Raw genomic sequence first — 24151 nt, 5'->3', positions numbered from 1 at the left:
TTTAGACCTTCCGGATTCTCTTGAATGCCGCCATTAGTTCTAGCTTATACCACGAAGATTCCGGTTAAAGAATCCAAGAGATATCTACTTAATCTAAGGTAGAACGGAGGTGGTTGTCAGGCACGCGTTCATAGTTTAGAATGATGATGATTGTCACAGATCATCACATTCATCCGGATTAAGAACAAGTATTATCTTAGAATGGAAGCAAGCATGATTGAATGAGAAACAGTAGTAATTGCATTAATCCATCAAGACACAGCAGAGCTCCTCACCCCCAACCATGGGGTTTAGAGACTCATGCCGTGAAAAGTACACAAAGAAACGTGTAAAGTGTCATGAGGTACAGATACAATGTCAAAAGATCCTATTAATTGTAAACTAGTAACCTAGGGTATACAGAAATGAGTAAATGACAGAAAAATCCACTTCCGGGCCCACTTGGTGTGTGCTTATTTGCCACGCCGGTTTGGGCCATCAAATCTCGGGCAAAGTATGGACTATTATACATTTCTGGAAAGCCCAGGATGTCTACTTTCTAATGCCATTGAGAGCGCGCCAATTGGGCTTCTTTAGCTCCAGAAAATCCACTTCGAGTGCAGGGAGGTCAGAATCCAACAGCATCTGCAGTCCATTTCAGTCTCTAAATCAGATTTTTGCTCAGGACCCTCAATTTCAGCCAGAAAATACCTGAAATCATAGAAAAACACACAAACTCATAATAAAGTCCAGAAAAGTGAATTTTAGCTAAAAACAAATAAAAATATACTAAAAACTAACTAGATCATACTAAAAACATACTAAAAACAATGCCAAAAAGCGTATAAATTATCCGCTCATCATCTGCTGCCACCGTTTCTCTTAAAGCCGACGTATACCTCTTCCACTTTAGGCAAAGGAGAGCTCAATCCCTGAACAAGACAAGCTATACCTCCACAAGGCTTACCACGCAGGAATATTTGGCATACACCATAGGGCCGAATTTACTTAACCCACTATTATTTTTTCTATCTGATTACTTACCCTCTTTTGTTGGTTTTAATCAATGGCAGAAGAGCAAAACAATCCACCCTCTCTTTCATGTAAAGCTGAACTATTGGCTATCAATGAGTCGCTGAGAGCAGAAAATCAGTGAGTGGCCGATTTATTAAATCAGATGCAAAACAGTTGAAGTAACGAGGAAGAGTAGAGAAATCCGGGAAACAAAGATGATGACGACGACCACACCTCAGAGGCTAAGGCCATAAAGATGATCACCCCAAAGCCACTAGTGAAAAAGACCAATCCATTTTCAAAAGACAACATGAGCTTTCAGATACCCAAAAACCTCACTCTACCAATAACATTAAAACCCTATGAGGGAAACGGCAACCCTGGCATACACGTCACTAAGTTCTATACCATAATGTTCATGAATGGCGCATCCAATCTAATACTCTGTCGTACATTTTCGACTTTCCTAGATGGTGCTACCCTGATCTGGTTTTTCGGTTTACTTACAGGTTCTATATCAAGCTTCGATGAATTAGCCAACCTATTCGTCAACAATTTTGCACCTTCAAAAATCTATGTGAATGATTCGGACTATCTTAGCACCATAAAGTAAGGACAACATGAAAGCCTTAAGGACTATATGATGGGATTTGTTAAGGCGACTATAGAGATACCTAACCTCAACCCAGATGTTTACTTGCATGCGTTGAAGAGTGGACTTCGTCTTGAAAAGTTTCAGGAGACATTTGTAGTGGCAAAACTAAAGACACTGACCGAGTTTTGAAAGAAGGCAGTAGGCCAAATAGAAACAAAAGAGTTTCGACAAGTTTGAAGAACGGAAAAACAAACTCCTAGCCGAGAAGATGACAAACAAAACAAATATCAGAACAATAGGAAAGACCATTCTGAACAATTAGGGTCATCGGACAAGGAACATACATATTACAAACACTAGAAAGCAATAACCTATCAAGTACATGGAACATTTCTTTTCTTAGATTGCATTACAGTTAAGCATATAAGTCAGGAGACGGTGATGTGCTCTTTTTTCTATTGTCCAGATTTTATCCTACACTGGTTTTGTCGAGAGAAGTTTTAACGAGGCACACCCAACACCTTCCACTATAAAGGTTACAATAAGGGCACATAATTTTTTTATTATTTTACATTTCTCTTATTCTTATTATTATTTCTCTATCTTTTACACTAAAGCAAAACTAACACCGGCCTATAAGTCGGCTTATCTATTGTTACACATTGATCAATGCATCAAACTGAATACCCATCTAACTGATTCATATGCCTTCAACAAACAATTTCAATTTTGATATGTCCACAACTGATATGATCCATTTCAGTGCATACCAAAAATCCAAAAATATCAACACCTATAAGTCGAAATCATTTCAAATAAATTGGTAATTCTATGTCTGAATCACTCCACACAAACTGACATCTATAAGTCGGAATCATTTCAAACAAATCGATAGTTATAAGCCAAAATCAATCCAACAAACCAACACCTATAAGTCAGAACTACTCCATACAAAATGACATTTATAAGCTGGAACCAGTCAAGGCAAATCGGCAGATCTAAGTCAGAGTCAATCCGACAAACAATCAACTATGATTTCATCCAAAAGTATACTAATGCAAGCAATACCAAATCTCATTCTCAAGATTATCAAATTAATATTGGGGGCTAATACTCATCTCATTATTTAACCATTATTCCTAATCATTCTCAAATTTCTTTTACTTTACTATTTACCTCAAGCTATTTCTAAGCATGACTATCATTTTTCAGCATACAACAAGTTGAACTTGGGGGCTACTACTATTACTATTACCATTCTAATTTAGAGGTGCACAAAAAACTCAAAAGCTCAATCCGTCGTATTGAAAAATACCACAGACCAAACTTGGGAGCTGTGATCTGGTGGTTATAACCCGGTCCAACTATACCTATAAATCGAAATTCAAGTACAAATTAACAAAAGTGGTTTATCTTCAGTTAGAGAGAATCTCACTGATAACAACCCACTAAGAAACAAATTATGGTGGTTATTGAAAGATCAGGCAAATATCTCAACCTCTCTGCAGAGGATTATAATCTATAAATACCAAACCCTAACTATGTAAAAGGTACATTACTCACTCTGAGTAACATTATATTCATCTTGTACTCTTATTAATTTGAGCGTCAGGGTACCTTTATAGGTGTCCACCACTACCATTTCTTTTAAAGCCGACGTATCCATTTCAGGTGAAAGAGAGCTCAATTCCTGAATAAAACAAACTATACCTCCACAAGACTTACCACGCAGAAAAAATTTAAATAAATAATACACTTATTAAGGAACTTTGTGACGTTGGTTGTATAAAAAAATTTATAGATAAAAGTTGTCATTTTAATAACAAGATAATTATATTTTTACTCCCTTCCTTTCTCAAACAAATAAATAAATAGCATCCCTGTAAGAAAGAGAATAAGAGTCGAAGGCATTCTCACTTTAGGCAAAAGTTTCAATTGCTTTTTTAGGAGTCACCATTTGTTCATATTAATTAGAACTGGCAATACATACCCTATCCACGGGTACTCAATTTGGTCCAATCTGTTCTGGTAGGGTAGGTGTCCGAGTATGTCTGCGCATATGGTTGGATACAAGTTTAAAGTGTACCTTACCCTACCTTACCCGTACCCTATATATAACACATATTTTATAAAATTAGGTATATAGTAAAGAAGGTAAAAGTTGAACCCATAATCTCTTTCATGTAAAGACTTACAATAAGTGAGCAACTATTAAACTAGTTAATTAATTTAGTAATTTAGAGCATTAATTTTTTATTTGTTATTTTATTAATATGTATGAAATTCGAAATGATTGAATTTTATATTTACTTTGAAAAAATTTGATATTTTTGCAGATAGGGTAGAGTAGGGTTTAGAATTTTAGGGTGTGGGTCGGATTAAAATTGAAAGATTCTCAACTCGTGGATAAGATAGGGTAGAGTTTTAATGAAATTTTTAACCTGTAGGTATGATTAGGATAGAGTCCAAACTCTACCCTACTCTACCCATTACCAATCCTAAAATTAATAATGTATAATAAAAAAATAAAAAATAAAAACTTAATACAAACGTGATAGTATGAATAACATTACATTACTTATAAGACTTGACTAATTTCTCTCAATAACTAGCACTTACATTATTCAAAGAAACACATGCACCATGTATGAACTGAACAAATTTTTCATAATATTAAAAGGTGAGATCCATGCTTTTAAAACAACGAGGGTAAAACCTGAACATGCAATAGTTATATGGACTACCATGTATAAATGATTTCATTGGAAAAGATTCCGGAACCAATCAAACATTTTTAGAGTTCTTATTTCACCGGCTCTCATATATCTGAGTCTTCTTTCCAGTATCTACAATTATATCATTGAAAAGCAAACAACATTAACTGCAGGGTTTTAATTGCTACATACATTAGGAAAGATTCAAATTTCTAACACGTGATTAAACACAAGTTTCTAGAAGCTGACAACTGTTAAAGCACAAGTTTCTCGAAAGCTATAATCATTGTAAGAGTAAGAGTAAGAGATGAAGGCATCAAAGGATTTTTTGCCTGTAATAAGCATAATGAAAGAGTTCAGCAACAGAAACAACATAAATATCCAATACAAGAATAATATAAAATCACTCACAACATAATATAACAGTAATTATGAATACACAAATATAGCAAATAAAATAATTACAAAAACACACCAAGATTTTAACGTAAAAAACTCCCTCAATATAAGAGGTAAAAATCACGAATCGTCCAAACTAATAAAATAGTTCCACTATAATCAAATGAGGTACAAGAGAATCTCAAACAAAATACAAATCGTGTATATAATCAGTCATAACATCAAAGCACCAAAACTTACAAATAAGAAGCAAGAAGATAAAAAATACTCAAAAAATAGAACTGTTGTTCGAAACTTATTTTTTTCTCTATAGACCTCCAAAATCTCAACTGTTCGGAATGAAGAAAAAAATGTAAAAAATCTGCCATCGAAATTTCACGTCGATCCAATGGTGAAAGAATGAGAAATTGCCGTTCAAAAATTGATGTTTTGTGTAAAACCGAAAAACTTATTTTCTTTCTTGCGAAGCCAATTTTTCCCACTGGACTTCCAATCAACATCTCCACCATCCAAAATGAAAAAAAAAAAGATGAGAGACAGTTCAAATTTCAAGTCAATCCAACGGTGAACGAATAAAAAAATGTTATTTAAAATTTGTTGCTTTGTATAAAGACTGAAATTCTATTTTTCCTCTTCTATCTCACTTTGATGGATACACTCTCTACCTCTCAATGACTCTAAAATTTGATTAAGGTAGAAACACAAAGATACAAGAATACACTTCCAAAAAGTTGAACTTAAACCTCACAAATAAGAAAAAAATCCAATACATAAAACATTAACTCCAATGGCCAACCAGTAATTTGTATTGGGAAATATTTAGGTCTGACAAAAAATAGAACAAAATAAGTTAGTAACAATTTTAGTTAAAAGTATTTATCAGAGATAATATAAAGTAATCAAGAGAGAGTAAGAAACAAAAGGTGATGGCCATTAAGAAAAAAGAAGCTATAACAGTAAATAAATAAAATTCCAAACAAAATTTGCTCCAAAAATTGTAGTCAATATTGTTAATTTGAAGCATGGACACTGCTATTCAGGACTTCACAAGCTGAGAATTTGTGAATACAAAGATTTGCATTAGTGTTTCACAGCCTCAAAAATGGATATTTTGGACATGTCACTTTGTCGGGGAAAAAGTTTTGATGTAAATTAGAACAATTATGTTATATATATATTAAAATTAATTATTAAGATAAAATATAGATTATAATATAAAATATATATTAAAATATATTAAATTACATATAAATTTATACACAAATAATAATAATTAATTTTAATACACAAATAATGTTTTTAAAATTTAAAAATGTCAAAGAACTGCAGAACAAAGTCAACAAACTAAAATTATTATAAAAATATCTTTATATTAATTATTATTCTGTGTTAAGATAGAGTTTCGCAATAAACTACATCCATAAAATATAATGTATGAAATCTAATTTAATAATCATATAAGTAATTATTTTTACTGCTTAAACCCATAACCTTAAATTTAAGATAACAGGGACAAAAATATATTGCCCTACCATATATGAATGGCCTCATTGGAAAAGAGTTAGATCAAAGATTCTTAAAGCTCTTAATTCACTAGTCCGTATATCCCTCGTCTTCTTTTGAGTACCTGCAATTATATCATTAAAGAATTTTGTTAGGGAGACAATGACATATATATACAATATGTACAATGTGCTTTTTATCTAGCCCACTTATATTTGAAAATAATAATAAACACCCAGATAACCTAATTGTAATCCCTAAAAGAAATTACCTCCAATTTACCCCTTTTGACAGTGTTACCCTACCACCAAAACACCTCCTCCTCCCTACTCACCTTCCCCCACATCGCCGCATAGCTGTCCAAATTGCAATCTGCAGCTGTCCAAATTGCAATTTGCAGCAGCGCTTGAACACGTCTGCATTGGAGACCCGCTGTTCGCGATCAATCCTCGTCGGTGACAGCGTCGGGATTGCACGGTTGTTCCTCCCTGCCGATGCGACTTGCTGGGGCCCAGCGCCGCGCTTGTTCGCCCTCGGCAGAAGCATGACTGGTGCTCTTTTTGCAGCTGCGTAGCTGTTCCCTGTTTCACCAATTGACGTGTTCCAATACCTCTTTGACCATCCAAGGTGAGTGCTTTACTTTTTTCTTTTCATGATTACTCCCTGCAGTTGGTACTTATTTTATAGAGTATTTAAGATGTTCATTTTTCTGAAACTATATGGTGAAAAAGAAATAAATGGAATTTTATTATTTTGGAGTATTAGAAATTAGCTGTTGCTTGAGATGGTTGTAATTGATTTAACATATTCGCCGCCTGACATGAATTATTTACTGGGACCAACAAAAACAGCAGAACTATATCGTCGTCGAGCATCCACGTTAAGTGGGTTAGTTTCTTCCTTTCATGAAACATGATTCACCTTGAAGTTTGTAATGTAGAGAGTGTATGTTGATTATTTGCTTGATTTTATATGGTGAAAATGCAGTATATGAAATTTTAGTATGTTCGAGCATGTGAAATTATTTCTTGTTTGATATCGTTGTAATTGATATAACTTTTGAGCGGGAAAGGTGAAATAAGGTTGTTAAGTTAGTTTAAATAGCATTTTATTTTTCCGCCCGGTGTGGACCTTTGGATGTGATGTCACATAAACCAGCTGATCACTGGCTTCTTTTTCTTGACCATAATTGGATGGTTACTTTAGTAGGGTAATGGATGTTCGGTGATAATGATCACTTTTTTTCCCATGTAATTGGATGGTTACTTTAGCTGTGTTTTGGATATTTGGTGTTCTTAATAGATTTTTTATGTACTCAATAGTTGCAGTTTCAGTATTTCTTATGTACTTAATAGTTGCAGTTTCAGTAAGTTTGAACATGTAGAATAATATGTTAGTTTAGATGATTGCAATTGATTTAAGTTTAGCCGTAAAACTTTGGTAGTCAGGTTTAAAAAGCATAATTTGTCGGTGTGGGCCTCTGCATGCAATGTGACATAAATAAGTTGAGCTTTTTTCTTTATTTGACACTGTTTATTAGATGGTTACTTTAAGGCATAATATTTTCCCCCGTAGTGTGAACATCTGTATGTAATGTGACGTAAACAAGCTGAGCATTGCCTTTGTTTTCCAATGTTTATTAGATGGCTACTTTATCCGTTGATCATAAATCAATATAACATAGTTGTGTGAATTTAATAAGGCTTGTTAATTGTTGTGCTTTTAATTGTATGAGTCAGTCCATGAGTCCTGTTAAATTCAAGCTAAATGCATCATTTGTATTTTACTAATGGGGATTCTAATCCAATCATTGTTTCTCTGTAAGCACAACTGGTGGAGTATTGTTTGGAGTCAATTTTTGGTTATAGTTGTTGGCTCTTGTATATGAGTACCTTTTGTTGGCTTGTAGGAGTGCTCTATGTAGATTTTTTTATTGTTGTGCTACTCCCTCTATTATGTTAATTGTTTGTTAAGCCATTTGGCGTGACCGTTGTTCGAGTTGTTCTTGTTATAATATTGCAATGGCTTATATAGTGTAGTTTTTATGTCTAGCAACTTATTCAAACATGCAATGGTGAACTGGTGATCAGTGTTTAATGTGCGCGCTGGAGGGGTTTGTGCATTGTTTCTACTTATTTTTGTAGGGAATATAGTTTGGGTCAAGAGTAGCAATTGGATTATTTAATTGTTAATTTGTCATGTTATGTTTTTTGTTTCCTTGTTATAAAGTGAAAATAACCTTGCATTGCATTGCAGAGGACCAATTGCATGATCAGGTGTTAGCATACTCACAGCACCTAGCACGAGGATGTTGACGCGACGGGCTGAAGGATTACCACCTGTGAAAAAGGTCAAGGGCAGGAAAAATTAGCATACTCATACTAGAGTGTAACTTTTGATATGCTTGTTTTGTTTATACACTGGTTCTAGTCTTGAAAATTTATTTATGTGAAATTAGGAGGACGTAACTGTGGACCCTCTTTTACCTTTTGTAATTTTGTGAATATGTTGGTTTTCATTCACTCAGGCATGACATTTTAAAAAATTCATGAAAGTGAACATCCATTTTCTCTGTGAAAGGAACTATCCATATTCTAGCTAAAACGAAAATATGTCTAACTATGTCTTTATTCAGGGATTTATCTTTAGTTTTCCAAAGTGGAACGACTTGAAATTGTTAAGCATTGAGTTCTTGAAATTTGAACTTGAGTCGAGTTTTCATGAAGCGTTCTGAACAGATGTTACAGCAAAAGTGAACATCTATTTTTCCTGTGAAAGTAACCATCTATATTCTTACTATAACGAACATCCAGTCTTTATCCAGAGATTTATGTTTATTTTTCCAAAGTCAAATGACTTGAATTTGTTAAGCATTGAGTTCTTGAATTTCGACATTGAGCCAAGCTTTAATGAAGCGTCCTGAATAAACGCTATAATGACCACGGTCTGAACATCCAGTTATATGTAAAGAGGAACATCCAACATTTGTGAGTAGTTATAATCGTGTAATCAATAAGTGGGATCATATAATCAGAATGAACATCTATTTTGTCTAATAAATTAACCATCCGGATGGATACAATAACGTTGAACATCATTAATATTTAGAAACAAACATCCAAAATTTTTTTAAAATAAACCCATTCTTTCCGGACCAGATAACCGTTTTCGTCTATAATATCTAATACATAAATTATTTACTAAAAGTCATGTTCAACAGAAACTAACTATTGTCAAATGAGCTTAACAAAGACATGAACCCACTAAATTGGTGGGCTCATTGCGGCCAACATGAGCATCGACCTCTAGAGTCCAAACCTCGTAACCAAGATCCGTCTCACTTCCAACCTCAATAACATCCGACAGTTGCATGGCCTACAATTCCAAAAAAAATAAGATAAATCCTTAGTATATATCATTTGCTTGAAACCTTACTAACCAGCACAAACAATGCGATCATAAAAAAGAAATCAAGTCAATCATTCTACCAATCACATAGACCAAAAAAGAAACCTCACTAACCAGCACAAACAATGTCACTATACATCATATACATGAACATGCAGTAGATACAACTACCAAGCACATAGTCCAGACATCAGTTTCAGAGCCAATGGTGACTAGAGTTGTTTTTTTATTCATTTAGTATTTATCATGTTTGATCATATGTATATTCTAAACTGAACATGTAGGAAGCATATTAAGTCGCCCATCTGTTGATAACTAACTCTTAGCTATTTAATTTTCATTATCAAATTAAATCTTAATGATGATAAAAACATTCACTGTTTTTCATATTCAACAATCTCATTCTTATACATGCAATTTACATTAAGTCATATAAATTCATATACCAATAAAAGTTAGTCCAAGAAAGACCTAATTTCATCCAGCGTCACATTAATATGCCATGCTTAATTAACACATACAAATTTCTCATACATAAAACAATACCATGAACATAAAACCTTCATAAATTTGGTTGAATCATGAATGTTTATGATGCATTTGGGTAAGCATTAAACATAAAAATAAACATGCCACTTGCATTGAGTATGAGCATCTAATTCAAATGAAAATAACCATTCATTATCAATGCATTCAACGAATGTTGCTCACCATATTAGATTTCTCACCCTCGACGACATCATGGTTTGCTACGTGTTCATGTGTATGTGATGAATTCTCATTGCCGCCGGAAGATGGAACACGACACAGCGGTTCAACCAAATTGGACTCCATTAAAAAACTTCTGCAGAGTGATAATATGAAGACAAACCTAATATATAAAATGTTGAGGAAAACAGGTTGAAAATGTGTAATATGATCAAAAGAAAATGAGATTTTCGACAATTAAGGAGTCTAAGTAACTAATAAAGGAATAAATGCAATTAACGCGCAAACAACTTAGACTAAAGCAATTTAGAGTGAATTGAGGCTGGAAAGCTTGGTTATTGCAATTGTGTATTGAATTTGTAAGAGTTAATCAAAATTAGCACAAAGACAATAATCAAGGCAATAATAAAAAAGCCCACGTATTCATGTCAAAGAGTATAAAATAATCACATAAACACAGCCCTTTGTACAAAAAGCAATAATTTTGATGAAAACCAATTTTAATTGCTCAAAAACTTCAAAGAACGAGTGATGATGCATGTGATCATTTATGTTCAAAACCAACATGAATAAACCATTTTATTCAAATCACTCAATAAAATATGGTATGCACTTCTTAAAAATATACCAAACAGTTGATAACATCTGAATTTTTAACCAAATTGGTGTTTTGATGAAAAATCACAAACAAGTGCATAACAAAATTCAAGCTCAAACATCATTAGAAATCACATAAAACTGCACAATTGTAAATTATAATGCCTCATGAGAATAGAACTTAAGTCAAATGCTGGCCATACATAAGAATTAAACAAAAAGATTTCATTTAGGCATTTCATCGAGCATATGGTGTGCATCATGTGTAAACAGAGCATTCAGTTCAATGGAAGCAGCAATCAACCCATAAAATTTAGCCAGCAAACATATTCAATCTAGCAACAAATATTAACTAGTCATAAGCCTAATCTATATGCAAAAACCAGTATTAAAAGGAATGAAATAAATAAAACAGAAAGATCCAGGGACAAGGAAAAGGATGGAACCTGTGTTGATGAAAAAGAGAAAGAAGAACGGGGGCAGTGATGGTGTCGCAGCGGCATAGAACTTAGCCGCTGCTGGGTTGCACTGGGGTGTTGCTCGCTGGAGCTGGCAGGCGCGAACAGGGGCGTGGGGCAGCAAATAATCATATAAGCATATAAGCATATACTTCCTGCAAATAATCATATAAGCATGAAATTATTAATTAATTTCAGCAAATCCTCCATGAATATAATCATACCATTCATTATAAAACAATCACAAATTTAGTTGAATCTCAACTCATCGATCACATTTGGATATTCCATTAAACATAATAACAAACACCACATTTTCATTGTGACTAAAAATATAAGTTAATCGAAAAATAACCATCCATGGCAGAAATTGTTGAACGTCATTGCTCACCTTGTTCGACTCTGACCGTGGATGATGACATCGTCGGATAAGTTTTCCTGTTAGTTTGATAAATTCTCTGCAACCTCAGATGGAACACAAATTAGAGGTTCAACCATATTGCACTCCATTAATGAATTTTGGCTTGGTGGTGTGCATGAAGGAAGGCCGTCGCTTGAAACATGTTCGTCTTCCGATGTCGACATTCCGAAGAAGGAAAACCGGCTGCGTAATGTGCTGACGAGAGAGCGGTGCTGGGCGGTGGACTGTGTTGGGTGGTGAACTGTGCGATCCAAGAGGGCAGTGGAAACAAAACAACGGGACGCAGTGCTTGCCGGTGACTTGTGCTGTGCGGTTGAAACAGATGCAGACGGCAGTTCGTTGTTAATGGAGGTCACGCTGTCTTGAAAGAGGGATTCGTAGGTTTGGTTCTATAATTGAGGGTAATCCTAATTTAATTCAAATTTCAAATTAGAAAGAATTCAAAATTAAATAATTACCCATAATTTAATTTTAATTACATTAAACCCCTGTTGTATGCATTGTACAATAAGGCTATTGTCTCCTCATACTTTCCCATCATTGAAAGGCAAACGATTTTTAAAGAAAGATCTCTTCTTTTGTAGACTTTTTTAAAATGTAAAAATAATTTAATAATTAAATATTTCATATAAAAATATATAATTACTAATTATGTTTGTTTACTTAAAAAAATTACTTAATAACATCCAAACATATGTAACACCCTACCATACAGATTCTTATGCTTAAGTCATAATTCAGAGATGGCAAGGTATTACGACCTCTAAAATGAAAATTTAGTACAAATAGTATTGTGAAAAATGATTTAACTAGGATCCTTTGAAGGAAAAAAGAGGTAAAACAAAAATCGTAACTCGAAAACACAACACTCTGATCGAAAACGTAACGAAAAAGGATAAACTGACGCGAGGTTATATATATACACAAGAGTTTCAAAAACAGGAATATCAAGACTCAAAATCCGGTGCGAAGATAACCGGTCCGAGCATAGCAATATATACATGTAAATAAAATAAGAAAAATCCCAAGGAAAACCCAAAGGGACACAAAAACTGAGAACCTATTCTCCAAAATCTCCTATAAGAGGAGTTATCACAGTTTGTATTATTCATTGGAGATGAAAGTATCTAAGCAAAACATATAAGACTAAAACAGAGCCCCAAGAACAAAGGATCTTCACTAATCTGGAAGTCTCCAGCATGCTTCAACGAGAAGCCTCGCGTCCTGCATCTGAAAACCACAAAATCCGCATGGGTGAGAACCAAAGGTTTCCAGCATGATAACAGTTCCCACATATATAACATGTAATATTAGAGGAAAGCCGAAGGCAATCCTAGAACTTTCTCCAAATAAAATCAAAGCTTATAAGCAAGTTAAACCATAAAGGGCATCTGACAAAAGATTCTTTAGTCTAACTAGTTCTTCCCTTTCCAATTCCTTCAGACCTCCCAACCGCCAGCAAGAGTATAAAATGGCAAACACAGTTATTTCAGACAAGAGATATACAAGTAGAAACAGATAAGGCACTTAGATAAATAGCAAGTAATATGCAGTCAAATAGGCAATCTCAAATAATTCACATATTATGCATATGATGAATGTCTGTCCCTAATGGCTGATGATATCATCTGTCGGTTATATAGCCAACCCGACAAGTCCTGGTAGCTAACCATTGGACTGTGCCTCTGTCGTGTCTCCCCAACTCGAGTTATACTCAACATAATCATGATCATAATCATGATCCATATCCATCACCTTCACTGGTGAATATTCATGGGGGCGAGCTCATGCGGGGCTTTCACAGTGCCTGGCCACCCTAACGACATAGGATCAACAGAGTTTCGAGTCTCCACCTGGAGCACGTGGTGGCTAGCCACTGCTTTCTCCCAGGGAAATCGTATTTCTGATAGTGGAAGTGCAACATTCACATTTCATTCAACAGCATATATGCATTTATACTTAGTCATAATCATGGCTCTGCCGTGTTGCGGGATCAATCCAGCCATCTGGCTCACGGTTAAATCCATAACCAGCCAATTCATAAACAATTAAGCCCATCGGCTCATGCCACATACAGCACTTCCACCGCCATCCTCCGCATCTCATATGATCATCTTTGATCCTCATTGATCATTCGTTTTTTCCCTTACTTCACTCGCAAGTTACCACATCCCCTAGCTCCTTTTTCCCATTGCTAGGCATATCATAATGATTTAAGATATAAGTTGTGAGATCGGAGGCTTAGAAGTATGAAATTTGGCTTTTAAAACTCAAAAATCATCTTTGGGATGAAAACAGGGCCACGCACACATGTGGGTGGCCTCACAGTTCATCGACGCGTATGCGTTATTCACGCGGATGCGTGGATTGAAGAACATCCAATCAACGCGTATGCGTGGGTATATTTGTGCCCCCACGCACAACTTTGGCACAACTCTGGCATAACTCTCGGGAAGAATGGCTGGGCATTGGGTACATCACATCGACGCGCATGCGCACGCGTGGATGGTTCCTTTTTGAAAAATGACACGTACGCATCAAGCACGCCTACGCGTGGGTGGGTATTCTGCTTAAAACTTTTCTAAGTTAAAAAGCTGCAGAATACACATATAAAACCCCCAATCTTCCAACGGACATAACTTCTTCATTTCAAAATATTTTTCGCCCGTAATTCGAACGGCATGAACATCACGTATCCAATTTCATTTCTAAATGAATTTGACTCAAAGTGGGGATCTAGAGTCCAAGTTATGTCCCATCAAAGTATGCCCAAAAATCATGTTTTTATACAAAACCACAAAGTGCCATTTTCAAAACAAGCCATTTTCAACCCTTTTTAAAATCAACCAAAACATGCCAATTTCATCCCTTTTTGAAATCAATCAAATATTACCAAAACATCAAGCCTCCTCAACTCACACTTTAACACTTTACCATAATTTTCAAAACATCATCCCACCATTTTAACCCACTTCACCCAAGTGGCTCAAACTCAAACACATTTACATATCATATATTCTTCCTCATGCCAATTTTCAACAACACCATTTTTAATTAACCATCGTTGCACATAACCAGTATCATACTTACCATCAACATGGTTTCACTCACAATTCAACCTCAATAAAAAATCAAGCATATATCATAACATGCATATTTCTCATACTTCATACCATCAAGGCATCAATAATCATCATGGTTCTGAAAATCGGACCAGACCGGCCGGTTCAACCAGAAAAACCGGGAACCGGTTACCTAGCCGGTCCGGATAACCTCCAAAACCGATGGCAAAGAACCGGGGAAAAACCGGTCAAACCGGCAGTTAACCGGCGAACTGGAAGAACCGTCCGGTTTTTTGGCGGTTCAATGGTTTGGAAATTCAGAAGCCAAACGACGTCGTTTTGGCTATTTTATAAAAAAAAGGGGGGGAACGCGTTAACCACTTAACCTTAACCAATCTAACCCTAATCAATCAGCCACCCACCAAACCCCCGAAGCTCCCAGCCTCCTCCCCTTTCTTCCCCCCTCATCCACCAAGGCCACCATTGCCACCGCCCACCAAGCTCAAGATTCCAGCAGCGCTCCTCATTCGCCACCCAGCAGCGCTCCTCAGCAGCCGCGACCACCACCGCGTTGAGCCCGCCTCTCATTCGCCGGTAAGACTGATTTTCTTGTCTTCTTGATTTTGAACATGCTTCCTTCTAGCTCGCCTGTTCTGTTTGAAAAAAAATAACAGGGCATCTGATTTTGTTTGCTGGTTCACGAATAACATGCTGATCTTAATTTTTGTTTTCGATTATCTATTCTGCTTGTTCTGTTTGCTGATTCTGTTTGCTCTTTCATGAATATGCTCTATGCTTCTGTTTGCTCTATGCTCTACCATTCTGTTTGCTTCTGCTTTTTGTTGCTTCTGAATGGAAATAATTTTAAATTTTTATTTTACCTGAATCAGTTGATTTCTGTGACTGTCAAACTGCATGAAGTTGATCTATGCTGCCTGTTCTGTTTGCTGGAATCTAGAAATAGTTTTTGATTCTCTATGCTGCCTGTTCTGTTTACTGGAATCTGGAAATAGTTTTTTATTCTCTACTATTTCTCTATGCTGCCTGTTCTCTTTGCTGCCGCCTTATTTTCATGGTTTTTTGAAGTTGATTTCTTGTCTTTGATTTTCTGATTGTTATAGATGGAACAATCACAAAGTAACTCACAGTCACAAGATAATGCTGCTCAAAATTCTCAAACTGGTTCATCTAGAGGTAAATCTGATCCAGCTTGGCAGTATTTCACAGTGAAGTATGACAAAAATAACAAGGCTCAATATACATGTATTTTCTGCTTGAATACTTACAATGGAGGGGGGATATATAGAATGAAATATCATCTTGCCAAAATCCCTGGACAAATTAAAGTTTGTAACAAAGTAACTGAAGATGTTGAGCTTCAATTCAAAAGTCTTTTGGAGGAAAACAAAAAAATAAGGCAGAAAAAAGAAAATTGACATCTGATTGTTATGATGTGAAAAGTGAAAGAGAAGCGGAAGAAGAGGGTGAAGCGCCTAATCCTGTACAACCTCCGGCTCCTGCAACAATGGGAGACAAAGGAAAGAGAAGAGCGATTGCTGCTACTCCAATTGGAAGTTATTTTAAGGAAAGGACTATGCCAGGCTCTCAACTAGCTTTGAAAAGTGTCTTGGCCAGTAAACAAGTTAAACACAAGGTTAAGTTGGGGCTTGCAAGATGGATCATTGATGCACGAATTCCATTCAATGCAATTCAATCGCCTTACTTTCAACCTGCCTTGGACGGCGTTGCTGTAATTGGACCTAGTTTCAAGGGACCGTCGTATGACGAAATGAGAGTTCATTTGCTGGCCGATCTTAAGAAGGAATGTCAGTTGCTTGTTGAAGGTTATCGGAGGTCGTGGAAAAGGACTGGTTGTACACTGATGGCAGATGGCTGGACTGATCAAAGGCAGCGTACGTTAATTAATTTTCTAGTTTATTGTCCTGCTGGTATGTCATTTGTTAAGTCTGTTGATGCTTCTGATATGATAAAAACTGCCGATACCTTGTTTAAATTGTTTGATGAGGTTATTGAGTGGGTTGGGTCTAGTAACATTGTGCATGTGGTTACTGATAATGCTGCGAATTATGTATCTGCTGGAAAACTCATTCATGAAAAGTATCCAAACATTTTTTGGTCTCCTTGTGCTGCTCATTGCATCAATCTTATATTGAAAGACATAGCAAGTCTTCCTCATATAGCTGACCTTGCCTCTCGTGCTTCAAAAGTGACTGTCTTTGTTTACAATCATATGATTTTCTTGTCATGGCTTAGAAAAAGAAAAGAGTGGAAAGAAATTGTTCGACCAGGAGTAACACGTTTTGCTACTGTTTTCATTACTTTGAAAAGTATATATGATCATAAACAAGACTTGCAAGCATTGGTGATTGACAAATATTTCACTTCTCATAAATTATCCAAGAGTGTCAATGGGAAGATGGTTAGTTCAATTATCTTGGATAGTAAGTTTTGGGAGGATTGTTTTACTACTGTTATGCTTGTTGGTCCTCTAATTAAGTTATTGAGGCTTGTTGATGCTGATGAGAAACCTTCTCTGGGTATCGTGTATGCGGGCATGCAAAGAGCCAAAATTAATATCAAGACAATGTTTAGAAATAGGAAATCTGCATACACACCTTATACAAGTATCTTGAAAATGCGGTGGGATAAGCATTTGAAGCGTGACCTCCATGCAGCAGCATACTTTTTGAATCCAGATTACTTCTATAGTGAGGGGTTTGTTGAGAAGGCAAATATCTTGAGGTCTTTGCTTGATTTATTTGATATTGAAACTCTTTGCGATGACTCGTTTGCCGCAATGCAAGAGATACAGTTGTATCGAGATCGAAAAGGAAGTTTTGGAAGGGAAAGTGCATTGAAAGCAATTAAGAGACTTGAACCTGATAAGTATTACTATTTATATTTCTATGTTCAATTTACTTTGAATGTTTTTTAAATATTGAATGAGAATTGATGGTTGAATTTCATATTTTGGTAGGTGAATGGTGGAGGCTACACGGTGGGAGTGCTCCTAACTTGCAAAAAATGGCAATTCATCTTCTTCATCAAACATCTTCATCATCCGGCTGCGAGAGGAACTGGAGCCTCTTTGAACAAATCCATTCAAAGAGGAGGAACCGATTAGAGCATCAAAGGTTAAGTGACATTGTTTATGTCACTTATAATCTACGCCTTCAATCTAGAATGCATCGCAAGAAGAAGAATTATGATCCAATTGACATTCAAAGCATTGACACAATAGATTTTTGGGTAATGCCGGATGAAGAAGATCCTGAATTTTCTAATGGAGACATTGAAGGCATTGAAAATTTAATTTATACGGATAATGCTATGCCTTCATATCCTACAGATTATTGAAATAGCAAAACTTGTTTCATTTCCTCTCAATATCTGATGTAAAGTTCTAACTTTAATTTTTTCTTGAATCAGGGTCACACTATATTATTGTTACTTCATCAGTTTCACTTGGAATTGTGATGCTTTTGCTCACATCCATCGCTTTTCGCTTTAGATCCTTCACATGATCTACTACACTCCCTAGTAATGCAGCCTTGTCCATCTGCATCCGCAACAAAACTTAATTAATTTGATTCTGCTTTTGTAGTATTCATTCCGGCATAATTCAAAGTTGAACTTATATTACTCTTACACTTCTAGTTGAATTGATTTTGAAAGCATAATCAATTATGGAATTTATGCAGTCTAGAAAACAAAAACATGTATAGCTTCTCTAGTTTTCTATCTATCAAGGTTGATGAAGTAGAATTCAAATGCTTTAAGTTCTATCATGGAACCTATTAAAGCTATTAATAGCATAAACTAATGATACCTTGCATATCATGTCATTTTCCTAAGGTAAGTAATTTCTATTTTCTTGCTAGAATCAAGGGGTGAAAAAGAAAATCTAAACTCTGAATAGCATAACTGATAGAAGTAAAAGTAAACAATATACTTTGCCAAAAAGGAGAGAAGTAACTAACTATGTCTATGACAATATTGGAATATAAATTTTGAAAAACAATATTACTTTATCAGACTTAGGAATCAGTTTTCTAAGAGTTGCAAGCTGTGCATTGATTCTGTCCCTTCTTCTTTTCTCTGCTTGGCTATGGCTCTTAGAAGCACTTGCAGGTCTATCTTCTGGAAATCCTTCAAAGACTAAAGGCCATAGATATTGGAATTGAAGAGAGGCAAAGGCTGAGTCATAGGCATGAGGCACTATCTGTGTTGGTACTGAAAAGGAAGAATTATTGTTACTGTTTGGTGCATAGTAATGGATAATTTATTATGTGAAATATTAAATTTTATTAAGTTAGAAATTATTGAATTTATATACTTAAGATTATTTTAAATAATTTTATTTAATATTTAATTAAACCAATTGAACCCCGGTCGAACCAGTGAACCATTAAACCAGTGACCTCACCGGTTTATTGACCGGTCCAGTTCTCGCAACCTTGATAATCATAATCACATATATGACCACATCATATATCTCAATCATTCAACAACATCAACAATTTAATACATATCTTAGGGCCTCTAGCCTAAGTATTTCCTACCACATTACGTATTAGATACGAGAAACCGAGACCATACCTTAGCCGATTTTCCCAAGCTCAACCGGAGCACTCCCAACCCACTTTTCCTCAAGCTCTTAAGGCCTCAACACCTCCAAGAACAGATTTTTGCATACAAAACCACCTTCCAAGCTTCCCAAAATTACCAATCAAGCTCCAATACACATATATAAAATGCCTAAGCCACAATATCATACCAAGACTCAAGAGCTCAATACCCAAAATCATAAATTCAATATTCTCACTAGGGTTTGAGATATCTTACCTTACCCAAGGGAGCTATAACAAGCCTTCCCCTCAAGCTATTATGATCCTTTAACACAAGGGAGCTCAAAACCTCAATATTTTTACTCGTGAAACTTGAAATCAAAGTTGGAAATTCGAAGAGCACACTGTGGCTTACCTCAAGATTGATTGTATGAGTTTTGTAGAGCTCTCTGCGGTGAACGCGTGACCACAAACGGTGCGGCAATCGGAGCTCTAGATCAAAAGTTATAGTGGTTTGAAGATCAAGGGAGAGATAGAACTTGAGAGAGTGTTCTTCCCCCTCCTCAATTTTAGCGTGTGTTTGTATGTTGTGAGGAGAGAGAGTACTGAAAACTAGGATTTTGGTTTAGTTTAGTTGGGCCAAGGGTTCACTTTGGGTTCGGTTGGTCCGGTTTGGCCTGTTCGGTCAAATCTTGATCCGAATTCTACAAAATTGGTACCGAAATTCTTGTCTCAAACTCCTCTTTCATATTAAGCCATAAAAATCACATTTTTTGACTTTCTAAAAAAAATTCTTATTTATAGATTAATTAGCTATTAATTAACCGAGTTTTACAACACGCGCTTATATAACTCAGTAATTAAAGAATTTACAAAAAGTACATATAACTCAAATAGACCAACTTTGATTATTCACTATAATTATGTGGGAGAGAAAAATAATTATAAAAAAAAATAAAAATTCAAATCAAATAATCACAAATCTCTTTATTTTTTTAGTATAGATAATGTCCATTTCTATTAAGTAATTATTCAATAATTGTTTGTCATTTAATTAAACATTTGAGAATCTATAATATTTATTGTAAAAGTTTTCGACAAAACTACTTATTATATGTAGGACCAAAACTTAAAAAAAAAACAAAAATAAATAAATAATATATAGGTTTGATTATTCTGTTCATTCCTATGATTTTACTGAATTTATAACTATGTCTTTATATTTTTTTCTTTTAATTAGATTCTTACACTGCTTTTAATTTTATAGTTAGGTCATTTTTTTATCTAAAATATTAAAATTAACAAAATATTTCTCCCAAAAAATATGTAATCAAAGATCTAATTAAGTTTTTAATTGTAAATACCTTCAATTTGTAGAAAAATATTCCGTAAACTCTAACATTTTTTTATATTGATAAAGATCTAATTATAAAATTAAAAACATGGTAAAATTGCCAAACTCCGCTGGTTATACAGACTGAAGTGCTTATTTTTTATTTTTTCAAAATAAAATTGAAAAATTAATCATTAAGTTTAAAAAAAAAAAGAGTACTCTGAACAAAAGTTTTTGAACGAAAAACAGTTCTTTTTGGGCCAAAGAATCTTAAACTAATAGTTTTTTTCTTTTCCTTTTTTCTGTTTTAAAGAATTGTGGTTTTGGGAAACTCAGTAAGGTAACGGGATGGGCTTTTTGCCTTCTTTTCGAAAGGGCTTACTTATTAAGGTTTTTGGTTGTGGGTAAGGTGGAATTCAGTTGAAGTTTTTCTTGAAAATGCAAGACAAATTAAATGGGTAGCCCATTTAATCTTCAGCTGATTCGTTTAACTTATTTTTTTGTTTAACGTCTCATTTTTACAAGCGTAATTTTAATGATAAAAGCTCATTGGAGAATTATAAGGTACAGATGTTATATGGTATAGAGATATAGAGATTCCTTCCTTTTTAATATTCAAAGGACACTTAGTTGTTTTTCTCAAAGCAAGGCAAGAGAATGTAATGGCTCATTAACTCTTCAATAGCTTGCTTAATTGGCTGATCTCTTAGCCAAATCATATTCATCACTCATCAGTTACACTAGCTATTGCTATGCTGAACTTTTTTTTTCTTTGGGTACTACTACTACTACTATTATTATTATTATTATTGTTATTTATTTAATTTATTTTTAATATATATTATATTAATAATTAATTTTAACGGTAATTTTAATATACATTTAATATGATTGTTTATAATTATTAAAACTATTTTGGTGCTTTATCTTTTTTTAGTTTTCATTTGTTGTTTATTTTTTCTTTCTTTCCTCAACACATTAACTCATTGTTATTAGGTGGATTTTTTAGTGTCTACAATTTTTTTTATTTTATCTAAAAATAGAGATAGAATAAAGTGAAATTTATCTCTTAAATTTTGAGTTTTATGAATAAATGTTAGGCATTGTTATTATACTTAAATGCATGTTTCAAGATATCTTCCTTTTTATTTTTCTTATGCTAATTATATTCTCTATTTCGTTTATTATTTTTTCTATAGAAATTTAATTTTCAATGATTTTATAAGCAACGCTACTTCATGTATTTAATTTGACAAAAATACTATATGTTCATTGTCAAGTTGACATAAAATTAGAGTTCTTTAAGTTAAAACAGTTATTTAATGCTAATTGAATGTGAAAAAATATTAGAGTCTCAATGATAATTAAATACTAATCAAATTAACCTATAAATAACATAAAAATGACCCCAAATTTAAATTTTTTTTATTTGAATATTAATGTTGTTGTTGTTATTGTTATTGTTATTGTTGAAAGATTAAGTTGTAATAGAAAATGTTGTTATTATTTTTAACGACCCAATACAGATTGATGACCAAATTTTTAATTCAATCAATTAAGTCAAACTGAATTTATCAATTCGACTAATAAAATCAAACTGGATTTAATAATTATGCTAAAAACAACTTTTACTAATTTTTTTATCCAAAAACTTAATTTCATTAAATAAAAAAATGAGGATCATCTTGGTTTTTTGAAAATGTCATTTCTTTTGCTTTTTGATAAACAGAAAAAAATTATTGCACATTAAACAGGTAAGCTTTAACTTATTTTGTTTAAGATTTAAGAGTATAAGATTTGGGTTTAAGTTTAGGGTTATAATTATTATTATTTTTGTGGAGGTTGGTGGTTATATAGCTCGTTTGTTGATTAGTTTCTATAAATTTTTTGTCGAGATGAATTATACGTTGGTAATAAAAGAATAAGGGAATGAATATCTGTAAAAAGCACTTCGATGCTCAAGTCAATAAGTGAATAATAGGCTTTTTAATAAAAATAAACTTTTATTATATAGATATTTATTTATAAGTGAATAAGTGGATATCTGTTAACTAATTATGTAGATATTTATTTATGAAAATCTATTTTATTATATAAAAATTGGGTTTCTACACTTAATGATAGAGCTGACGTGTCATGCTTCTGAGAGTATTTTTCAATTTATTTCTTTTAATTCTGTAAAGCAAATCAATTATAACTAATTAATGAAATCAATTAATTAATTTGATTAGACATTCAAATTTTACAATTAATTATATTAATTAATTAATTTAGTTAATTATATTAATTATTTGATTTGATTTTATTGGAATAAATATCAAATTATTTTAGTAAATAATAAATATGATAACGAAATACATGAATTAATTTAATTAGATTATTTTTTCAATGTCATCTATTTATACGAAATCATAATGTGTTTTTTACTCATTCTTTCTCTTTTCTCTTTTCTCTTTTCTCTCTTTTGTGTCAAGAAATCCGTTAAATCTACATGAATATAAATTACTGATTTATCCCTTTATATATATATTATCATTAAAATTTCTCTGAAATTCATGGATCTGGGATTTTATTGTTCATGTTCTTATTTACTGTTGTTAATGTTCATTTTGTACATAAGAAACAATACTTTAAATCTGGAAGTACAGGCCGTTTAACCTTATTACTCAAAGGGACTGTAACAGTAAGACCCTGGAATTCGGGCAGTAAGGCTAACTTGATGATGTCCCCAAAAGTAATAATGGTCCAAACGTAAGAACTCCTGGTGGTTATAGATTTAAAGGTTTATTAAAAAAAAAAGAGTTAAAACCCCAGATTCAAAAATTTGAGTGATAGTTTAATGATAATATATATGTTCTCTCTGAACCAAAGGAGGGCCATGATATCAGATTTTATGTAATCATGTCTAAACTCTTTCGCTCTCTCTCTAGACGCCTTTCCTTTTCTTCACCATCCTCTTCTTCCTCCTCCCCGATCCATTCCTCTTCCAATCCCCTCACTGAAAAAGTTACTCGTCCTGAGGAACTTTCCCCCAAACACAATATCTTTGAAGAAGAAGTTTGCTTCGAAGATATCAATCAAGCCATTGACAATTGGGAAATACCCAAAATCCCACAAGATGAGTTATATGTTCCTGATGATAACAAGAGAAAATCTGATTATATCATCAAAACCGCTGAAAATAATATTCCTCTAGGACCTGATTCCGGTGAGAAATTCCATCTCCTGACTAAACAATCTGTTAGAGAACATGTTTGTCACTACAGATATCTTCACATAGGGTGTGTCCAAGTTGCAGTCAAACCACTCATCCGAGAAGGTTTGAATGCCTCTATCCTCATGTGTCTTAGAGACATCAGACACAATGACTT

The 24151-nt window shown here is 33.9% G+C and overlaps 2 protein-coding genes across 2 annotated transcripts; one reads left to right on the top strand and one right to left on the bottom strand.

Moving 5' to 3' along the window:
* Positions 1 to 14991: 14991 nt before the first annotated feature.
* Positions 14992 to 18236, top strand: LOC107485655 (uncharacterized). Its single transcript, XM_016106191.1, has 5 exons — positions 14992 to 15165; positions 15273 to 15452; positions 15980 to 16089; positions 16320 to 17728; positions 17857 to 18236. Exons 1-5 carry the CDS (start codon positions 14992 to 14994, stop codon positions 18234 to 18236), a joined length of 2253 nt encoding a protein of 750 aa, XP_015961677.1.
* Positions 18237 to 18315: 79 nt separating this feature from the next.
* On the bottom strand, positions 18316 to 19155 carry LOC107485656 (transcription factor bHLH51-like; the record flags this gene model as incomplete). Its single annotated transcript, XM_016106192.3, has 2 exons — positions 18316 to 18438; positions 18907 to 19155. Coding segments are annotated over 2 exons (372 nt in total), but the record flags the coding sequence as incomplete, so codon positions are not given.
* Between the last annotated feature and the right edge of the window lie 4996 nt (positions 19156 to 24151).

This window comes from Arachis duranensis, chromosome 4 (assembly GCF_000817695.3).
Source record: "Arachis duranensis cultivar V14167 chromosome 4, aradu.V14167.gnm2.J7QH, whole genome shotgun sequence".
Lineage (NCBI taxonomy): Eukaryota > Viridiplantae > Streptophyta > Magnoliopsida > Fabales > Fabaceae > Arachis > Arachis duranensis.
The sequence above is the reverse complement of the archived record's forward strand: the minus strand, read 5'-3'. Positions and strand labels throughout refer to the sequence as shown.

What these genes read in the sequence shown, in the direction of transcription:
- LOC107485655 (XM_016106191.1), top strand. Translation starts at nt 14,992, where the DNA reads ATGGTTCTGAAAATCGGACCAGACCGGCCGGTTCAACCAGAAAAACCG. An exon ending in GGTTTTTTGGCGGTTCAATG is followed by an intron (nt 15,166 to 15,272) that starts GTTTGGAAATTC and finishes CTAATCAATCAG; the next exon opens with CCACCCACCAAACCCCCGAA. An exon ending in TGGCAGTATTTCACAGTGAA is followed by an intron (nt 16,090 to 16,319) that starts GTATGACAAAAA and finishes TGATGTGAAAAG; the next exon opens with TGAAAGAGAAGCGGAAGAAG.